At 54.5% G+C, this 21626-nt stretch overlaps 1 protein-coding gene across 7 annotated transcripts; it reads right to left on the bottom strand.

Annotated features, from left to right (window-relative positions):
- Positions 1-386: 386 nt before the first annotated feature.
- On the bottom strand, positions 387-14109 carry PNPLA5 (patatin like phospholipase domain containing 5). 7 transcript variants are annotated; one of them, XR_006264257.1, is made up of 10 exons: positions 13832-14109; positions 13015-13247; positions 10834-10899; positions 10366-10575; positions 9080-9140; positions 7759-7944; positions 5740-5877; positions 3962-4604; positions 2932-3039; positions 2282-2312 (listed from the first exon to the last, which is right to left on the bottom strand). XR_006264257.1 is itself a non-coding variant. In XM_043441519.1 (9 exons), exons 1-9 carry the CDS (start codon positions 14022-14024, stop codon positions 2228-2230), a joined length of 1284 nt encoding a protein of 427 aa, XP_043297454.1. In that variant the 5' UTR covers positions 14025-14109; the 3' UTR covers positions 388-2227. The 7 variants fall into 7 exon arrangements, 4 of the variants coding, with proteins under 4 accessions (XP_043297456.1, XP_043297454.1, XP_043297457.1 ...); XR_006264255.1 differs by having other exon boundaries at positions 5745-5877; XM_043441519.1 differs by lacking the exon at positions 3962-4604 and having other exon boundaries at positions 388-2312; positions 2923-3039; positions 5745-5877.
- Positions 14110-21626: the final 7517 nt, after the last annotated feature.

The raw sequence follows: 21626 nt of genomic DNA, 5'->3' as shown, positions 1-21626 counted from the left end.
TACGCAGTGAAGCTGTGATTTTTCTGGAGATCCTTCCATTGCCTGGAGCACAACACGTGGGCACTTCCAGCCCTACCGCTTACCCCAACACACAGATCGACTCTGTGCCTTGGTTTCCTCACCCATAACGTGGGGCAGAATAACCTTCACCTCCCAGAGTTGCTGTGAGAATTAAGTGAGATGACTGGCTTTGAAAACTGTAAGTGGTGGGCGCTCATGAAGGTCAGACTCCCTTTTACCTTCATAGAAATAGCAATAGAGGAACGTGAGCTTCCTGAGGCAGGGATGTGCCTCAGGCTCAGTTCACACTCAGCAGACAGTTGGCGCTCAGAAAGCCAGGACTGGGAGCTGGAGAGCCACTCCCTTTTCTGCCCCACCCTCATCCCCAGACCCTCCTGGATTCTACTCACTGTTCAGTCACCTTTTGCTTCTCTGCTTTGACCGCCCGGCCGCCGCGCCCCCCGCCACCACCGCCAATGACTGCCCAATCCAAACAGTGCCCTTCACGCCCCAACCTCTGCCTACCCCACAATTGCCTTGCTGGCCACAGTGCACCCCATCACCCCCCTCTTCACTCTCAACTCCAGGCCTTTGCAAGTGCTGGTCCCTCTTTGCACGTGCTGTTCCCCCTGCTCGCAAACTCTCCGCTGGCTCTCACCTCTCATCTCAGACCTCACGTCCGGTACCACCTCCTCAGAGAGGCCCTCCAAGACCACCTGATCCCAGGTTGCTCCCCACCCCTGATAAACTACCCCACCCCCCATCAGTCTCACCCTCCTGTCTCCTCACAGAACTGCCATCCCTGGAGATGGTCTTATTTTCACCTTTTCCTATTTCCTGTTTAGCATCTGTTCTCGTACCCCCACTAGAATATAACTTTTGTTCACAGCTGTGTCCCCAGAGCCTATAACTCGTTAAGTCAGATGAATGAATGAATATGTCTTTTGTTCACACATTTATTCCTTTGTTTCTTTTTCTCTCACACCTGCCTCCATGTCTCCACCCTTCCCAGTCCTCCTGGGGCTGAGTGTCTCTTAAGGGCCTGGCCAGGGCTCAGTGTGGGCTCTGCTTTCAGGATGGGAAGAGGAGCGACTGCTGAGAGAGGCTGGAGGAGGTCTGGTGTCCCAGCAACTTCTGCGCCCGAGAGAGGGAGAGGCCAGGCTGGAGGCTCTGCTCATCAAAAATCTTTTTAAGGAACACACTGGGGAGACCTGTGGTGGTGGCAGCCAGGGGCCTTTGGGAACCCCAACAGAAGCACACGTAGCTGAGATTCTGAGATTTTAATCCCTCTCTCTCCTCCCACCCTCCCATCTCCTTCGGGGGGGTTCCCTGGGGAAGAGACCCAAAGGAAGTCAGAGGTCAAGGTTTCTAGAGTGATGCAGAGCATGGGGATTACCCCCCGAGGGCTAGTGCAGGACAGAGAAAGTCAGAAAGGATCAGAGAGGCAGCACTCCTCACCCTGACACTTCCATTTGTTCCCTGATCAGTGCAAGTGAAAGTATCAGTCACTCCGGGGTGTCTGACTCTGTGTTACCCCATGTAGCCTGCCAGGCTCCTCTGTCCATGGAATTCTCCTGGCAAAGATCCTGGAGTAGGTTGCCATTTCCTTCTCCAGGGGATCTTCTTGACCCAGGGATCGAACCTAGGTCTCTTGCATTGCAGGCAGATTCTTTACCGTTTGAGCCTCCAGGGAAGCCAGGGATCTGATATGAGCCTGTAGCATTTTTCTCCACCTTCCCTGAAGTACCTTGCACACTGCTCTATGACACACCCAAACCCTTATTCCCCGAGGTGCTGCCCCAAGTCCTCCAAATGGAAATTCTAGAACCAGACATGTGTCTCAGCCCCTGCCTTCCTTTCTCCCTGTGATGAGACAGGATGACCCGGGCACACAGTGACCTGGAGGTGTACTAACAGGCTGCGTCTCACTAAGAAAAGAAGAACCCGAAGCCCCAGGAGCGCGGTGGGGGGAGGGGTGCAGAGAGACTCAGGAGGGCCTCTTCTCACTCCTGGGGGCCACCTGCCCACGTGGCCTGTGACAGAGTCTCTGTCCTCTCCACCCTCCACGTGGCTGACAATTCCAGTGCCCACCCTGGGCTAGGGGTCTGGCTCTGAGCTCCGGGAGATGGGTCAGGACTCAAGGACTGGGGGCAGGTGTGGGCACAGAACAAGGGCCACGATGGGAGGCAGGGGAGGCCAGTCACTGGGTTGGGCTGGCACGGTCCCCTCAGGCCTGATGGGTGGGTCTGGGCTCCTTGGCCAGGTCCTTGGGAGGATCGGCTTTAGGCTGGAGGGGGCTGGCGACAAGCAGGCTGTGGAAGAAGCAGAAGCCAGCAAAGGCAAATTTTCAGAGCCTAGGATTGGATGAAGCCCTGGGTTGCTCTTCTCCCAAATTCAGCAATAAACCCTTATCCTGGCCAAGCAGGGGTAGCAGGAAGGTTCCAGGGTAGCCGCTGCCTGGGAACACGGTGCCGACTTCCTTGTTTAGCAAATGGTGCCATGTGGGTGTAAGGGGCGGGGTGGGAGCGGGGAAGGCTGGGGTCTCCAGTGAGGAGGGAGGGCAGGCTGGGGAGACCCCACACCAGGCCCGGGGGACATCTGGAAGGATGGCAGGAGGACTGGTGGGGATCTGGCAGAGCAGAGAGACCCACTCCTGCCCCGTGACCTCAGGCCGTCCCTGGGGATGAAGGGGGCAGGGTGACCCTCCCCAAGACTGATGGATGTGACTGGCCAGCTCCTGCCTCGAGGCCACCATGGGTCTGGCCCACAGCAGGGACCCAGCACGTGTTCCGGGGCTGCACGAATGGGTGGATGGGGACACAGATGATGCGACTGCCCGCCCAGGGTCCAGGGAACCAGCGAGCACCTCCCCTCCCCCAGCGCAGCCACCTACCCTGCCCTAGGCCCGCCTGCCCGTCTCACCCGACCAACCTAAGGAGCTGGTCCTTCGTCCTGGAATAGACCTCGAGGGCCAAGCTCCTCAGCAAGCCTTGCATCCACCACAAGTCGGCCGGCACATCCGGCAGCCACGCCACCAACCTGGAGAAGAGGCAGCAACAGCGGCCCTGGTCTGTGCCCAGCCGAGTGTGCAGCCTGGCAGAGCCCACCCTCCCCACGGGGCCGGAGCAGAGCTAGGGTCCCCCGCACCCAAGCACCAGGGCTAAAGGAAGGAGGAAGCGGGATACAGAGCTCCAGGCGCATTGACTGCACTGCGGAGCACATCGGCACCTGCAGAGGCACCAGGGGGCGGGGAATGATCCCCACAGACCATGAACTTGATGGAGACCGCCAGGCCCTCGGGGTCATCGACTCCAAAGGGCACAAGTGGGAAGCCCTGGGGTGGAAAGGCCAGGGCTTTGGGGTCAGGCTGGCTTGCGCTGCAGCCCTGCTGCCCTGTTCATCCGCTGTGTGGTCTCAGCAGGTCAGGGAACCTTTGGGGGCCTCAGTTTCTCTCCAAGCAAGTGAGGACCATCACCGCACGGCCTCCGTGTTTCTGTCCCACCCTCTCCCTGAACAGCCCCTGCCCTCCACCCTTCACACCCCTTCATCCACACTCCTTTAGGCTGCCGGTGGCTTCCTGAACACATCTGACCTCCTGCCCAGCATCCTCCTGGGGCTCCCCACATAGACCACACAGGATCAGCAGAGGGCAGCATCACCCAACTACAGCTGAGAGGACGCCTGGCCAGGCACTTTCTGAGACTCAGACGGCCCACCGGGTGTACTGCGACGAGCCAAACGTGAATTGAACCGTCCCCTCCCTTGTTTCTGGACCTTCTGCCCCTATCATTGTAACCTATATGTTGAGTATGTGTATGCTCAGTCGCTCAACTTTGTCTGTTTGTGACCCCATGGACAGTAGCTTGCCAGGCTCCTCTGTCCATGAGGTTTTCCAGGCAAGAATACTGGAGCAGATTGCCATTTCCTGCTCCAGGAGATCTTCCTGACCCAGGGATCGAACCTGCATCTCCGGCTTTGCAGGCAGATTCTTTATCGTCTGAGCCACCAGGGACGCCCCAAACTTAAAGTTATGTTCTGCCCCATGGTGTTTTTGAGGGTGCTGTTGTTGCTGTTTAGTTGCTAAGTTGTGTCCGATTCTTTTGGGACCCCATGGACTGTATCCTACCAGGCTCCTTTGTCCATGGGACCTTTCAGGCAAGAATACTAGAGTGGGTTGCCATTTCATTCTCCAGGTCTCTTCTGACCCAGGGATCAAACTCGCTTCTCCCTGCATTAGCAGGCAGATTCTTTACGACTGAGTTACCAGAGAAGCCTCAAAACATCACCCTGCTTTGGCCAGTAACCGAACCCGGGCCTCCCATGTGGCAGGCGAGAATTCTACCACTGAATCACCAGTGCTGTGGTTGAGCATGTAGGTTACAGAGAAGACCCCTGTGGTCTGGGCAGGTGGCTCCATCAATGTTCTTACAATGATCTTCTTTTTGTAACTGAAATGGCTATAACTTGCATTTATCTTTTTTGATTTCAACTTGTGGTTGCAGTCTAAAAGCTCCACATAAGGAAAAGTCCACATCAGCAGAAAGCTGTCTCCCAGCTTTGGGTCACCAGCAGTTCAGACAGCAGGGCTGACCCAGTCATGGACTCTGCATAGAGCAAGACAGAGACACATGACTCGCTGTCACAGACCTTCTTCCGGGGACTGGGGAACTTTTAAAAAAATACAGATCAATACATGACACTTTCCCTGCTAGAATCCTCCTTGGCCTTCCTGTAACCATCAGGATAAAGACCACACCCCTCACCTGGCCACAGACCCCTGTGTGTCTAGCCCCTGCCGGCTTCCTCAGCTCCATCTTGTACACGTTCCAGATTTTGGCTTCAGTCACACTAGCCTCCCTTTCTGCTCCTCAGATGAGCTTTACTCCCTCTGCCTTCTGCCCCAGGACCTTTGCACATGCTGCTCCATCCTTCTTGGCCTAGTGGACTCTTACTCATCCTTCAGGTTATAGCTCCAAAGTTATCTACTCTAAGCAGCCTTTCCTGATCACATAGCCTGTCTTGTGAGTTGCCCCAGTTCCCAGCCACTGTACACCTCTCCTAGGAATCCATAGCCACTGTTGATCTCTCTAGGTATCCGTAGGCACAGCTGGATCACACAGATAAATATGTGACGATCGGTGGGCTGTGATCCCCAAAAGGTCAGGGCTGGGGCTCGGTCAGTCCTGCCTCCTGGCCCCCAGTCAAGGCTTGACCCTTGATGGGCCCTCAATAACTGTTGGTGGAATGAATGAACAAACAACAGGGATTGATCCATTAACCAGCAAAGTTAGACAGTTAGTGAGGGCCTAGTCTGCTAGTCTGCTCTAGAGAGGCTTCATTTTACAAAAGAGGAATCTGGGGCCCAGAGAGGTCAAGATACCTGGCCTGGGCCACACAGTTAATCTGAGGCAGACCACCCCCTAGAGCTACCCTCAGAAAGAACTCATTCCCTCTGAGGCTCTGACAGGTGGAGCAATGGACCAAAGATCCTAGAGATGGGAGGGTCCAGGCTGACCACGAGACCCCGTTTTCAGTGGACTAAAGTCACAGCTGTTACCCAACCACCCCATCAGTCCCGTCTCCCAGAGGAGACCAAGACTCCTCAGGGCCTGCAGCCAGCGTCAGGCGGTGTGGGGACACCAGCCCTGCTCTGCCCCCCGCCCCAGTGTGCCAGCTGCCCTTCCTGCCACAGGCACCTGTCTCAACAGGTCAGACCCTTCCCAGGACCCCTGGCCATACCTCACCTTCTGCTCCGGAAATAGACGTACTCAAAGGGCAGCGTGCAAGGCAGCAGCAGGTACGTCAGCGCCTGCCCGGGCCCCGAGCGGCAGAAAGAGGCCCAGGCACCGGGGTCCCGCATGCAGGCTTTCTTCAGTGCTATGAGAGAGGCCATGGTTTCCCCCCCACCCCTCCAGCCGCCCCCTCAAGGTCACCCTTAGGGAAGAGAGCCCGAGCCCCTCTCCACCTCCCACGGCCCACAGAGGACACCCCCACTCCCAGCCAGTCTGCAGGGGAAGCAGCTGCTTTGATGGAGCCCCGCCCAGGCTCCCTCATTAGTCCTGAAATGGCAGAGTGTGCCCCTTTCACAGATGAGTGGACTGAGGCTCAGAGCGGAGCAGTGACTCAGCCAAGCCCATTGCCAGGAAGTGGTGGGGCCAGGATGGAACATGTCAGGCTCCCTGCATTCCTTCCACCTCTCCTGCCCCTCTGGAAAGTCTGCTGCAGCCCCTGGGGGGACAAGTGCCCACCATACCTCCTTCCCATAACATCGGCGCTATTGATGACAGCAGCTGTGACCACACGACCACTTCCTAAGCCCCCAGCCCCTTAACTGATCAGAGTGCAAGGGCCCAGCATCCTGGCTGGGAGACAGCCAGAACCCAAATCCTGACCTCCAGACTATGGCTTGGCCATGCACACACCACCAGCCTCAACTCCAGGTTCCTGAAAAACACAGTCCCAAGACCTGGCTCCCTGTAACCTGCCGTGTGGCCCAGGATGGGTCCCTTCCTGTCCCTGAACCAGGGCATCGCCTCTGAAAAATGGGATACGGGTGGGATCTCCATCAGTAGAGGCGGCCAGGATTAGGAGATACTGTAAAGGCCTTCAGAGGCGCTCTCTGGTGCCCCCTTGTGGCGGCAGGGCCACCGCCGGGGTTCCAGAGCCCCAGGCTTGGACCTCAGGGGCTCAGCCCAGATGCAGACCTGCGTCTTTGTGCCCTCTGTGGTCTTCCAGGCAGAAAGAGGGGCTCGCCTCATTTCCTCACCCACCCCCTTGCCCCTGCTCTGGCCTTGACCACCATCACCTCTCCTCCCAGCTTCCCATCTCTTCAGCCTGTCTCCTCTCAGCTAGGTGCAGTCAACACTGGGACCCAGAGTTCAGAGCAGCCGTGAACTCTGAAAGTGAGGGGTCGCCCCCACCCCAGCAGCTCCCAGTCTCCTCCTGCAGCATTTGAGGCCATCTGCCCCACCCTCCAATCCTCCCCAAGCTGATCGCTGCTAACCCACCTCTCCCTCAGCTGCAGGGGCCCCCGCCCCTCCCCACCAACCCCAGGACATTTGCACAGGCCACGCCCACCGCCTGGATGCTCATCTGGCCCCTCTTTTGCTTGGCCAGCTCCTCCATTCACACCTCACTGAGATGCTGCTCAGACTCCCACTCCCATGGCCACGACATGTGCCTGTCCTTTCCTGTTGGGGCCTTTGTGACATTTAGGTAACTGAGCAGGAGGGCTGACTAATTGCTTTGCCAGCTGGGTGACCTTGGGCAGGTCACTTAAGCTTTCTGTGCTATGGTTTCCTCAACTGTCCAGGGGGGACCATTCAGTACCATCCTCAGAGTATTTGGGGCAGGGGATAAAATGAGTCTGTCTCCACCTGGAAAGCCTGTGTGTGCCTCTCCTTTGCCCCTCGGCACCTTCTGCCCTTCCCTGGGCAGTGGGCAAAGACCTGGCTTTCTCAGGCACAGACTTGGGTTAGAATCCCCCTGTTGTGGGTCCTGAGACCTTGGTGAGCCCCTTCCCTTCTCTGAGCTTCAGTTTCCTCATCAGCGAAATAGGTGATGAAAAACACTCGGGCCCGCTCGGGTTGTGGTGAGGAGTGAAGGGGGCAAGGTGGAAGAGGCCCTGGGCATCATGCCTGGCACGCCTGAGTCCTCTTGCAGACCACGAGCACCTTCAAGGCGGGGTCCCCGGCCCCGGGCCCCCCCACGTGCAGGGCACCTGGAAGGTGAGCCCAGATGGGACGGGAGGGGCAGTACCAGCCTCCAGCTCCGGGGAGAGCTGCTCAAAGTCGGGCACGTCCTTGACCAGCACGTTGGGCACCGCCCAGTTGAGCGACAGGCCCGCCTCCTGGCCTCCGTCGTGGGCAGCGCCTGGGGCCCCATCAGCTGGGGCTGGGGGCTCCTTAGACACCAAGCTCCACAGTACTGGCTCCTTGGTGAGTCCTGGGTGGGGGGAGAGGGGGGACGCCACAGCTGGAGCCTCCCGGTGACACTGACCTCCCCAGCGCCCCATGCGGCCCTCCCTACCCGCGCCCCTCGGCACCCAAAGCCAGCTCTGGGGACCCGTTGGCTGCAGGATGGGCGGGCCCTCAGCGGGTCCTGAATGACTTCGTCCTGCGCTCCCTGGCCCCACACTGTCTGCCGTCTGATTCCTGTGTGCTTTCTAGGGGTTCACAGGCCCCAGGCCCAGAAGACCCAGCCTAAGACTCGGATCCTGGGGTCACCACCACCAGCTCCGTGATCTAACAGCTCCGCACGTGGCTTCCCTCCCTAGAAAATGGGGGGGAAACTTAGGACCTGCTGTGTATGGTTGTTCAGATGCAATGAATACACAAGGCTCGAGCCCAGGTTGGAGCTTTCTATGTCTGAACATGTTATGTGCTCAGTGAGTGCTTCCTGCTGCCGAGGGTTTGGGGCCATAGAGTGGGGGTCAAGGGTCATGGGCTCTGGAGCCAGACGGCCTGAGTTCAAGTCTCAGCTCTACCATGTTGAAGAGCACGGCCCTGTGGGATGACAGCCAAGCTCTCCAGCTAAGAAGACCTCTCTGACCGGCCCAGTGCTCCGTCTCACACACACACACACACACACACACACCCCTATGGCCCCACTGAGGTATGCACCCTCGAAGTGCCAAGTTCTGTGCCTTTGCTCTTGCCCTTCTTCTCCCTGCCTAGAGTGCCCTCTTCCTTCCCATTGTCAATATTTCTGTAGCCTTCATGACTAATTAAAACCCAGCATATCAGTCACCACCTCCAAGAAGTCCTCGTTGCCCACCCCACCCACCAGACTGGGTCAGGTGCCCCCGCTGGGCTCCCGTGATCCTGAGCATCCCTCCATCATCCTGGGGGATGTCTCTCTCTTGATCTGTCCCCCTTGCACCAGGCAGCAGGCAGCTGGAGACTACGAGACATATGCGATTCCTCCCTGGGTCCCCAGCATCCGGCACAGAGCAGACGCTGAGGAAGAGAATGAATGAGCCAAGGTCCCTGAGAACTCAAATAGCTGAGAGGTGGGATCTACCTGGCACTCACATGGGGGGGGGGGCGATGCCCAGCTCCTGTGGGGGGCTGACACCTACCGCGTCTCTCCAGGAACCTCAGGGCATCCAAGTAGCCTTGTCTGCAGCTGTCGGCCATTACCTGCCAACACACGGGTGAGGCTGGGGTGCAGCAGGCCTGTGCCGCCCCTCGAGCCAGTAGCCACAGGCCAGAGACTCATCTTCAACTGGATCCCAGGGCAGCCTGGGCTTCCCGAGACCCCCTCTCAGCAGGACTCGAGGACCCCGAGTGTCCCTGGCCAGCACTGAATGGGGAGAGTCCCAGGACCTCAGGGGGGAGGCATCTTCTCCAGCAACTCGCTCCCGACAGCTTCATTCACCTTCCCACTCCGAGACACCCTGGGGGCTGGGGGCTTTTGCTCCAGACTCTCCTTTTCTGGCCTCAGTTTCCCCCTCTGGAAAATGGGATCACAAGGCCTGGCCAGGAATGTCTGAGCCCTACAGATCAATACATGGCAGTGCCCTTTGCCCTTGGGTGTTCATGGCCAGGACCACCCTCAGATGGCCAAGGCTCTCAATCAGAGCCCTACCAGAAGCAGAGTCACCTGCAGGCCTCGCCTTCCTCAGCTGTAAAATCGGGCTGAGATTTTCTGTCCACTCCATGGGTGTAGGGAGGATCAGCTTAAATGAACAGGACTTTGTTTCATGAATTACAAAATACTACACAACCATAAAAGAAGTGGAGGACTAGGGGAGGGCCAGAGTGTGACTGGCATGAAGGAGCTTGTTAGGATGACAAACGGTTATCAAATCACCCACGTCCCAGAAATTCCCAAAGAGCAAAAAGCAGGAAACGGGGGTCTATTGTCCACCTTTTTCTGTGCTTGTACCTTGCTGCCTTACAGAGAGTCAGTCTGGCCACAGTCTAGGGCAGCCATTAAGACTGATCATGGGTTCGGGCTAGCTGAGGATCTGAAGTCTGGCTTTGCTGTTTCCAGGCTGTGTGACTTTGAAGAAGTTGCTTACCCTCTCTGAGCCTCAGTGTCCTTCCCTGAGGAATGGAGATGGCCGCAGTACCTTGTCACCGAGCCTAACCCTGAATAGCACCCGCAGAGGCCTGGCTTAAACCCCATTTCAGCAGAGGTGGCCTTGGGGTGCTGCCCTGATGTGAAGCATGAGTCAGGACACATCGGGAGCCCAGGCTGTGTTTAAGGGCTTGACCATGAGGCTCAGGACACACACCCTAACTGCCCCGAGCTTGTGGGGAGGGCTCCCGGGCACAGAGTCTGACTCACGGGGCACTAGCTCACGGCCAAGCCTCTAACACCTTCAAGGCTGGTAACGGGGAGTGGGGGGGCCAGACCTACCTCGGGGCTGCAGGGGATGAGGGAGGTGATGCCCAGGAAGAAGTTCTCGGTGGAGATCTGGAAGCTGGCGTTGAAGGCATTCAGCTCGTGTATGCTAGCCGAGCAGCTCTGGGGACAGATGTCCACCGTCCCGTGGAAGGGCGACACGGTGATGGCGGAGGGCGAGTCCGCGAAGGGCAGGTTGTTGCTTAGAGCACCGTCAATGTAGCGCTGCAATTCAGGGGGCCTGGCTGCCCTGGGGGTGCTCTCCACCCACACGGCCACGAAGCCACCCCCGGAAACTGGCTGCAGCAGGTCACCTCCAGCTGCCCCGAACCACTAGGCCAGCCCCTAACCTGGGCTGCTCTGAGCACCCCTGGGACCAGGGTGTGGGGGCAGCTGACACACCCAATAAGTGCTCCAGGAGCCTTGGTTCCTCCACCCACACACCCCTCGGTAGGGCTGGGGCAGCCCCCGAAGTGCACTCACCTTCCCTCTGAACGTGGGAGGAATCGTCCCACAGTAGAAAGGGAAGTACACGGAGCAGACCAAGGCCTGGGGAGATAAGCCAGTGATAACACAATCGCTTACGTTCCCAGAGTTCAGGACCCACTCTGGGCGTGCAGACTAACCCAGAACAGCCCACACTGGAGTCAGGAGAGCCGTGTCCAGGGAGGGGAGGTATCACCTCGTCCCAGCCTAGTTCTCAGAGTTAAGAAGGGATTTGAGGGTTTGGTGCTTAGGGCTCAGCGCTTCCACTGCAGGGGCAAGGGTTCAATCCCTGGTCAGGGAACTAAAATCCTGCAGGCTGTGGAGTGCAGCCAAAAAACAGAAACGTAGGAGGCGATTTGAACAGGAGTCCATCGTGACACCTGCCCTCCTCTTCCTGCTAGGTCCCTTGCTGACTCAGGACTGTTGCTGGGACTTTTCCCTCAAGGATAGACAGACACCAAGTGTCATTACTCCTTTATCCAACTGCCAGGAATTCTCCACCGAGAATCTAGGTATGTCTCCTAAAGTGTGTTCCCTGGACCAGGGGTCATCCTACCAGGGGCATCTCTGACAAGAATCCCTGATTCTCTCCCCATTTGGAAAACACTGTCTACCCCTCCCAGTAGAGGCTCTGACAAGTCCTGCAGTGAAAACAGAGACCCTGATACGAGTGACGTTTGGGGGCTGGAGAAGTCTCCGTTGGCGGGAGGGCGGCTGTCCTGTGCATTGCAGGATGTTTAACAACATCCCCAGCTTGTACCCTGTAGCTGTCAGTAATTTGTGCTCGCAAGCGCGCGTACACACACACACACACACACACACACAAACTCACATAGAGCTGTCACAGCCAAAAATGTCTCCAATGTTGCTAAATGTCTCCAGGTGGGAAAATCACCCTTAGTTGAAAGCCGCTGACCTAGGGCCTACCAGACTCATCGAGCATAGAACCTGTCTCTTGGGACTCGACTTCTGGAAACATCCCTCCAGCACTTTCTGGGAGATGCAGAACCCATCCCACCTCTGACAGGGTAGAGGTGCAGCTGAGAGCTTTGTTCCCATGGATTCGTCATCAGAGCACCAGCGGCTAGCGTTTACTGAGCACCTGCTGAGTGCCAGGCCCTGCGCTATGTGCCATCCAGACCCGGATCTGGGACACTCATACTATGTGCCATCCAGGCTCGGATCTGGGACACTCATTGGAGTCCCAGGAGCCCATGGACTTGAACTCGCAGCAAAGGACTGGCGCCTCTCTTGCACACACTGGGCTTCCCGCCTGCCGATGCGGGAGACACGGAGACGCAGGTTTGACCTCTGGGTCAGGAAGATCCCGTCGAGGAGGGCATGGCAACCCACCCCAGTATTCCCTCCTGGAGAATCCCATGGACAGAGGAGACTGGTGAGCTACAGTCCATCGGGTCGCAAAGAACTGGACACGATTGGAGTGACTTATCACAGCACTGCATACACCGGTCAGCACCCAGAGATGGTCCCCGTGTGGGGCGATGGGGCACCATGGTGAAGAGGATTCTGTTGCAGGGACCCGGGTGGCAAGGCTGAGCAGAGCTGTGCCCGACACTTCTCTGAGCTCCCCAGGGACCCTGACCCTCCTTGATTCAGGGGCTCCCTGTTGTATCCCCCGATTTTATTCCAACACTGGATTGTTTCTTATTTCCTTACATGAGCTTGTGGCCATTATCTGTACCCTCACAGGTTTGAATAGGAGCCCCCAGAAGACAACGATTTTTGTCTGTGTCATTCTGCTGTCCCCACTTGGGGTGGTGACTGGCACATAATAGAGAATCGATGCTTCCCTGCTGCGTCAAAAAGCACCTTGGGGACCAGGTTGGGGTGGACAGGCACCCCCCCTCCAGGAAGAGCAGACCCAGGGGTCCCCGACTGAAGAAGCCTGAGTTGACCCCTCTACCCCAGACATACCCTCCGTGTACAGCTGAGAGGCCTCCGAACAGCAGGCTTGGGAGCCATACTCACGTGGCCGCCCCCCTGTGCAACTCAACTCCCTCACTAGTAAACAAAATGAGGTCTATCTCCTGCTTGATCCGCGCCCCCTTCCCAGGGCCCCACAGCAGAGTCTGCCCTGGAAGGCGCCTGCAGGCCACTGGGGTAGGAGATGGCACTCACGCACCTGCTGCCAGGCCCTGCGTCCTGCCCCCTGCTCACCTCGATGACCTCATCGCGGGTGGCGAAGTCGGTGACAATGACGTTCTCGCCGTTGGGACAGTGGGTCAGTGAGATGCCCAGCCGCTGGGAGGCCAGGATGTGAACGTCGGCGGGCATCCAGTCTTGCAGGTCCTGCCTGATGGTCTCGATGGGCGTGAAGGCAGGGTGGAAGACGCCTAGGCTCAGCTGCTCCACTTGCTTGACCACGGCCATAAGGCGGGAGCAGCACAAGTCTGCAGGGTGGCGGAGGGAGGGGGTCCTCAGCCCCTGACCTCCCTCCCGGGTGCCATGGGAATGAATGGTCTCCCCCCTCCACTCCAGCTCAGAATTTGTGTCCAGTGCTGCTTCCAAACGCTCTGTGCAGGGGGCTTCCCTGGTGGTCCAGTGGCTAAGACTCTGGGCTCCCAAAGCAAGGGGCCTGGGTTCCATCCCTGGTCAGGGATCCCCAGATCCCACATGCTGCAACTAAAAGATCCTGCATGCCACAACTAAGGGACCAGGCACAGCCAAATAAATAAATATTAAAATAAATAAATAAGTGCTCTGTGCAGTCTCTTGACCTTGGGAACAGTCTTCCAGGCTCTAAACCTCAGATCTATCCTCTGGAAAATGGGGATGCCGGTGGTCCCACGTCCTTGGGGTTCTCATAAGGATTAAGTGGGAAGGGGCTGGCTGTAGGGAGCGCAGGGCACCGCGCCAGGCTCCCTGAGACACCCCTCTCCGAGCCCACCCTCGCGGGTTGGAATCAGCGTCGACTCGGGCAGGCAAGCCGATGCTTCCTGCGCTCCTGGTCCACGCAGTCAGTCGCCGGACTCACCGACAGACAAGCCGCTGACGACGCTGACGGCTACGAGCGCCCCAGAGGAGGAGCCATAGAAGCGGCTGGCGCCGCGGAGGAGGCGCGGGGCGCGCTGCCTCAGGCAGTGGACCACCCCCACGTGGTAGAGGCCCAGGAAACCTGCGCCCGCGAAGGACAGGCTCCAGCTGCCCTCCTTCTCGAAGCAGCTCATGGCGACGGGGCCGGACCCAGGGATGCGGCCGGAACAGGGTCGGAAGCGGGTGATCGCTGGCGGACGGGGCAGAGAGGGGTGCTGCGGAAGGAAGCTTCACCGGTTGAGTGCAAAGTAGGACTTGTGGCCAAGAGGTGAAGCTCAGGCGGGAGCCCAAGCCCCGCCCCCTGGCTGCATCACCCGCCCCACCAGCCAATGAGATCCCTCGAGCCGAGACCCCGCCCCCATCCCCCTCCCCGGGTGCGCACCAGGTGTGCCCTGGAAGCGTCAGCACGGTGTGAGCACCTTAACGCACCCACACACACACGCCCTTGGTCCGGAGCACAGTCCCAGATTTCTGGGTGATGGGGCCTCAGGTGAGCGGGACCAGCTCTTCTGCCATGTCTCTGGCAGTCGTGAAGGGAGGGCTGTTCTGGCCCCCATTTCACAGATGAGGAAACAGAGTGCAAGGGAACCTGGTAGCCAGGAAGTGGGGGAGCTGGACACACAATATCCATCGGGTCTTGGGGGTCAAGTCAGACTTAATTCTGCAGCTGTGTTGAATCAGGGACCTGGGAGAGCCCTTGGAGGGGGAGTCAGGGTTCTAAACTCAGCCCCCCCCCAACCTGTGCGTGGGACTTTGCTCAGGTTTCTCACTCTATCTGGGCTGCAGTTTTCCAGGATAATGTGAGGGCTTGGATGAGGACCTACAGAGCTCTTTCTGCTCTGATTGCTGTTCCCTCAAACACAGACCTGTTAATGGACGTTGCGGTTGCTTCCATTTCTTGGTTGTTGTAAATAGTGCTGCTATGAACATTGGCGTGTATGGGAGAAAGAGAATTCCAGAAAAACATCTACTTCTGCTTCATCGAGTATGCTAAAGCCTTTGACTGTGTGGATCACAACAAACTGTGGAAAATTCTTAAAGAGATGGGAGTATCCGACCAACTTACCTGCCTCCTGAGAAATCTGTATGCAGGTCAAGAAGCAACAGTTAGAACCAGACAAGGAACAAACTAGTTCAAAATTGGGAAAGGAGTACATTGAGTCTGTACCTCAACACCTTGCTTATTTAACTTGCATACAGAGTACAAGTTATGCTCATACAAAATTCCAGACTGGATGAATAACAGGGTGGAATCAAGATTGCCAAGAGAAACATCAACAACCTCAAATATGCAGATGTCATCACCCTTATGGCAGAAATCAAAGAAGAACTAAAGAGCCTCTTGATGAAAGTGAAAGAGGAGAGTGAAAAAGCTGGCTTAAAACTCAACATTCAAAAAACTAAGATCATGGCATCCAGTCCCATCAATTCATGGCAAAGAGAAAGGGGAAATGTGGAAACAGTGACAGATTTTATTTTGGGGGGGCTCCAAAATCACTGTAGAAGGTGACTGCAGCCGTGAAATTAAAAGACTCTTGTTCCTTGGAAGGAAAGCTATGACAAACCTAGACTATGTACTGAATAGAAGAGACATCACTTTGCCAACAAACATCCGTAGAGTCAAAGCTGTGGTTTTTCCAGTAGTCATGTACAAATGTGAGAGCTGGACCATAAAGAAAGCTGAGTGTTGAAGAGTTGATGTTTTTGAATTGTGGTGCTGGAGAAGACTCTTGAGTGTCCCTTGGACTGCAAGAAGATGAAACTAGTCAATCCTAAAAGAAATCAATCCTTAATATTCATTGGAAGGCCTGATACTGAACTTGAAGCTCCAATACTTTGGTCACCTGATGCAAAGAGCTGACTCATTAGAAAAGACCCTGATGCTGGGAAAGATTGAAGGCAGGAGGAGAAGGGGATGACAGAAGATGAGATGGTTGGATGGCATCACCAACTCGATAGACATGAGTTTGAGCAAATTTGGGAGATAGTGGAGGACAGGGGAGCCTGGTGTTCTGCAGTCCATGGGGGTCACAAAGAGTCAGACCCAACTTAGTGACTGAATAACAACAACAACAAAATACTTTTCTGCTGTGTATTTTTAAAATAAGGCATTGGTGGCACCTTTTTGCCAGAGCAGGAGTGGAGTGGAGGGGCTGTTGTTGCTGACCCTTCCCTCTTCCTCACCATCCAGTTATCGGGTTGATTAGGCCATCGGTCCTCAAGCCGAGACCTGTCTCTTATTTAGTTCTGGAGAGTGCCTGGCTGGCACGAGTGATGTAGAGGAGAACAACTTTGAGGCAGAGAGACGATCTCGAAGTAGGTCAGGTGCATCAGGATACCGGCGTCAAAGGAGCCGACGTCACTCTCCAGTCTCTAACCAGAGGAGACATGCAGGCAGCCGGGTGAACCCCTCAGCCTGTACACTCAATGGTACGACCACTGAGTGGCGTCAATGTGGTTTATGACCCGCGAACTGGATGATCCCGAGGGTATGCTTTTGTTTATTTCGAGAGAGTAGATGACTCAAAGGGCAAATGGGCCGGAACTGGGTGGTAGGAGAGTTTGTGTGGATTGTTCTATCACCCAGGGGGCCCAGGTGTAGACACTGGCAGACCGCCCTGTGGCGGTGGCGGGAGTGTGGAGGCGGAGGATGAGGCAGAACCGAGTCTCTTACTCTGATAGAGGGTACGATCGTGGGTACGACAGATATGAAGACTGTGATCACCGGTACAGAAGATCCCTTCTAACTGTGGTCGATACAGATCATGATCCAGCGCTCCGTCCTACAGCCAAGACGCTACTGATAAACAGAGGGGTCGCAGTTGAGGACATCTTTTTCTCTTTCCTTTTTTTTTTTTTTCAAATTCTGGATTTCCCCAAGCTCCTAATCCTTCCTCCCTTAAAAAATCTTTCGTTTATTTAACATCTACACTTTGTCAATTGTATTGCTGTTTTCCACCCGTTTTATTATATTCTTAAAGATGTAATTGTTGTCATTTTGAGTAGCAAACATCTTGAGTGAGAAAGGAACCCTCAGTGTTACAACTTGTAAATTTTTTTTTTTTTTTTTGCTTTTACAGAAAATTAACTCCTGGCAAATCAAATGAGGAAAGAAATGATCTTTTTAAATCTTCTTTTGTGTTAGATTTTGCATTAAACATTGTATTAGAGATTTGCATTGACTACAAACTCCTTTTTTAACTTTCTTTTGGGAAAGTTAGTAACACATAAAGCAGTTCAGTCAAGTCAGGTCTGTCTGGGGTAGCACAGAGCAGTCAACTAGTTGAGTGTAGAAAGATTGAAACTATAGAAGAAAACACTTAGTCATTTCTTTTGAAGAACAGAATTTTTGAACCCTAAAAATTATGTCGTTTTTTTAGAGATGTAAAACTTGTGGACTCCTGAAAAGCGTTTTGTATTTAAAATACATTTGTTAGAAGTTAAAAAAAATAATGTATTAACTGCCTGGAAGATGGGTTGGAAAGTCAGATATTGCATATATCTTCAGGTGTGACTACAAGGAGTGGATGACAAGAGAAACAGAAATGGGGAGGGGCAGGCAATGAATAAAATAGTAAAATAAAGCAGAGAATGTGCCTCTGAGGACCTAAAAAGAAGGGATGGGACGGTTAGGAGAGGACTGAAGAAACACCCTGCAGGTGTCTGCCTCCTACCTGGCACTGGGTCAAGCCCTTTTCCTAGGTCATCTATTTTATCATCACAACTGCCCAGTGAGATATTGCCAGCCCCATTATACAGATGAAGGAGCTGAGGCATAAACCAGGAACCAGGGCAGGGCAGGAAGCAGATGGGAAAGTGTGACTTTCAGGTTGGAGGACTCCAGAGGGGCTGGCTGGAGGGCAAGGGGCTTCAGAATTTACGGAGCAGAAGCTTCTCTATAGGAATCGGGGTAGAGAAGTGCTTCTCAGGGAATCCTGGAAGTCTGAGCCCAGGACATCTTATGCCAGAAAGCAAGCAAGTGTTCAAGAAATGACCGGATGCTGGCTTGTCCACATCCCAATACTCAGAACCTGCGAATATGTTGTCTTACATGTCAAAAGAGTCTTTGCAGATGTGATTAAAGGAAGGATCTTAAATCAGGGAGATTATTCTGGATTATCTGGGTGGATTCATTGTAATCACAAGGGTCCTTAAAAGACAGAAGAGGGTGGCAGAAGAGTCAGAGAGAGATTTAAACATGATGTAGTGCTGACTTTGAAGGTGGAGGAAGGGGTCATGAGCCACAGATTGTGTGGCTCTAAAAGGCAAAGAAACCAATTGTCCTCTAGAACTTCCAAAAGGAACAGAGTCTGCTAACACTTTGATTTTAACCCAGTGAAACCCCTTGTGGACTTCCAAACTTCAACTAAAATATTCCATACCATCTTATGGATAAACCTGAATGGACTTTTTTGCCAACCCGATAATAAAATTGTGCTTTTGTAAGCCACTAAGCCGGAGAAGGCAATGGCAACCCACTCCAGTACTCTTGCCTGGAAAATCCCATGGACAAAGGAGTCTGGTAGGCTGCAGTCCATGGGGTCGCTAAGAGTCGGACACGACTGAGCGACTTCACTTTCATGCATTGGAGAAGGAAACGGCAACCCACTCCAATGTTCTTGCCTGGAGAATCCCAGGGACAGGGGAGCCTGGTGGGCTGCCATCTATGGGGTCGCACAGAGTCGGACACGACTGAAGCGACTTAGCAGCAGCAGCAGCAGCAAGCCACTAAGCTTGTGGTAACATGTTATAGCAGCAATGAGATACTAACACACTTCGCCCCTGTAGCCTTCTGGGTTCAATCCCTAGGTTGGGAAGATCCTCTGGAGAAGGGATAGGCTACCCACTCCAGTGTTGTTGGGCTTCCCTGGTGGCTCAGCTGGTAAAGAATCCGCCCGCAATGCAGGAGACCTGGGTTCGATCCCTGGGTTAGGAAGATCCCCTGGAGAAGGGAAAGGCTACCCACTCCAGTATTCTGGCCTGGAGAATTCCATGGACTCCATAGGGACTCAAAGAGTCGGACAGATTAAAGGAGACCCGAGACATCTGAGCAACACACAGCTCTGGATTTGATTCTGGCCTGGAGGGAAAACAGCCCTAAATGACGTTGTGGGGACGATTGGCAAAGTGTACATGTAAGCCATGAATGAAGTCACAGAGCTGCACTGATGTTACATGGGCAATTTTGAAAACTGTACTGTGGATACATAAGAGAAAGTCTGTTCTTGGGGAATACATCGAGATATTTAGGACTGAAGAGCCACAGTGTCTGCAACCTAATTTCCAGCAGTTACCAAAAAAAAAAAAAAAATCACTCTCTTTCTATATCTTATAACTACATCTATTTGTCTATGTCTATTGTCTAGAGAGAGAAGGCAAACATGCTAAATGTTACTGATCCCAGAACCTGAGTTACAGGGACATGAGAATTTTTTTTTGGCCCAATTCTTGCAACTCCTCTGCAAGAAAACATGAGATCGTATCAAAAGGAAAATGACAGGAGACAGTTATCCCTTTCTGGTCTGGCTCAGGGGACTTGAGATGGGGGAATCTATCTTCAACCTGGTGAGTTCTGTTCAGCATCAGTGTTTGGATAGGGGTTTTAGACTCACCAGAGATCACAGGCTAACTGAGGGTAGAGCGGTGACTTTTTCAGAGGTTCTGAAGAGCTGGTTGCGGAAGCACTGAACAACCCAGGCAGGAGGCCAAAAGAGGAAGAAGGAGACCCTTCCAGCGGCTCCCTAACTGAGCAAGGAGGAAAAGATGAGGAGGAGAAAAAGGAGGGGAAAAGGAGGAGAAAAAAGGAGGGAGCAGGAGGGGAGAAGGCCAATGCTGCCTGTGAGAGCAGGGGCAAACTGAGAGGTGAGGGCAGGGAGACCCCGAAAAAGAAGGGAGGACAGAAGTGGGGAAGTGGTTTCTGAGCCTTGAAGATGGCTTTAAGCCGTGTGTCTGTTACAGGGAAGGACATGATCTGACTCCTTGTTGGGTCTGTATCTCTCACTTTGACCTTGGCTTCGCGTGGCTTTTGTTCGCTAAAAGGACAGTGTCTATACATAACGGCCTGCCTTGGGGAGCCCTGCCCCTCTGCCTGAATGTTGAACCAAACTGCCTTTGTTCAGGAAGTCATCCTGACCCTGTCCACCCATGAACGATTGCAAGAAAGAAGAAATAGACTCATCCCCTCTCTGACACTGGCCATTACAGGAGGTATTTGCAAGATTGATGGCCTTTTTATTTCACTTCCTCTCCTCTTCCTCCTCTGTGTTCTATAAAAGAGACTGGACTGATAAGACCCGGTAAGATGGTTATTATGAGATGCTAGGCTTCCATCTTCTCGATTTGCTGGTTATTCCTTACCTTAACACCTTGTCACCCGATTCTTTGGCCTGTTTTGTGGCTAGCAGAGTGAGCAGGGACTCAGTAACTTGCCCTCTACTCGAAGGAACGGGACTCAGGTCTGGAAAAGGCACGGGGCGGCTTCTCCCTGAGCCTCAGGGAGTGTCGCGTATTGTCCAGGACAGGGATCTAAAGATCACTGCTCACGCCTCCCCCGCCCTGGGATTCATCAGAGTTCCTCTTCCCTGCCCCCACACCCTTGGGACTGCCCCTGACTCCTCCAACCTCTGGATCTCTCTTTAAACTAATTTAAAAAAAAATGTATTTGTTTGTCTGTGTAGCATCTTAGCTGTGGTACTTGAATCTTCCATCTTTTGTTGTGGCATGTGGGATCTAGTTCCCTGACCAGGGATTGATCCTAGGACCCCTGTATTGGGAGCTCAGAGTCTTGGCCACTGGACCACCAGGAAGTCCCTCGCTGCCTCTTTTTATAAGGGTTGATATTGATCGGTCAGGCCTTCCTGAGGCTCAGAACTGCACATTCTTTTCTCTTTTTAACATTAAAAGGGGAACAAGTAAACTTTAATAAGTTATTGTATTCTCCTCCCAGCATTGAGTGATCTCATCCTTTAGAATGGGAGAGGGTCACCACCTGAGCTACAGAACGGTCTGACTTCTGGCTGGACCACAAGCCTCCAGATGGACTTAGGTGATGGAGGCGGCTGGCACAGGCTGTTGGAAGTGAAGAGGGGCTGCCAGGCCTCAGGGCACCGTGAGCACCAGGAGGTCCTTGCCAGGTCTGCACCCACTGAAGAAGACGGGGTGATCCCAGAACAGACCAGTGGAGCCCGTCCAGCGAGCACTGTGATTGGGTGGCTGTGTTTCACAGAGTAGACTTCATTTCTACAAGCCTTGAAAACTGGGCATGCTGGGGTGTGGGGGGCAAACCAAGGAGGTTGGGGGATGTTGAAATGGCCTGTGGACGGAGGCTGGGCAGTGCTGGGTGGGAAGGCGAGGCTTTCTGACATAAACAGGCACAGGAGTCAGATGGCATCAAATCTGCCTCCTTCACTGCCCATATTCCTGAAATGGGAGAAGATGGGCTGCTTGACTGGCGGCATGAAGGACCGCGTGGGGGCAGGGAGAGCAGAGTTGTGAAGGCTGTGGAAGGCTGTGAACACACAGCGCCAGTAAGTCATGTGGTCCAGGCCACCGGCAAAAGGGGAGAAGGAGGCAGAGAAGGTTGCCGGGCCACAGGCAGAACCTGTTCCCCACCCACCATCAGGCCTGCCTCCATCCTGACCGTTGCATCCCGTCCCTGGGGTTGTGCTGGGATCTTCCAAGAGCATTTTACCCAGTACCCAAGACCCAGAGGTGAGAAGCGACCACCCGCCCACGTG

This window comes from Cervus canadensis, chromosome 21, assembly GCF_019320065.1.
Source record: "Cervus canadensis isolate Bull #8, Minnesota chromosome 21, ASM1932006v1, whole genome shotgun sequence".
Classification (NCBI taxonomy): domain Eukaryota; kingdom Metazoa; phylum Chordata; class Mammalia; order Artiodactyla; family Cervidae; genus Cervus; species Cervus canadensis.
This window is presented reverse-complemented; position numbering and strand designations above follow the sequence as displayed.

Excerpts from the sequence above, each read along its gene's own strand:
- PNPLA5 (XM_043441519.1), bottom strand. The coding sequence starts at position 14,024 with ATGAGCTGCTTCGAGAAGGAGGGCAGCTGGAGCCTGTCCTTCGCGGGC. Across the intron at positions 10,900-13,014 it reads CCCGCGATGAGGTCATCGAG|GCCTTGGTCTGCTCCGTGTA; the intron begins GTGAGCAGGGGG and ends TTATCTCCCCAG. Across the intron at positions 7,945-9,079 it reads GAGGTTCCTGGAGAGACGCG|GACTCACCAAGGAGCCAGTA; the intron begins GTAGGTGTCAGC and ends CCCCCCACCCAG.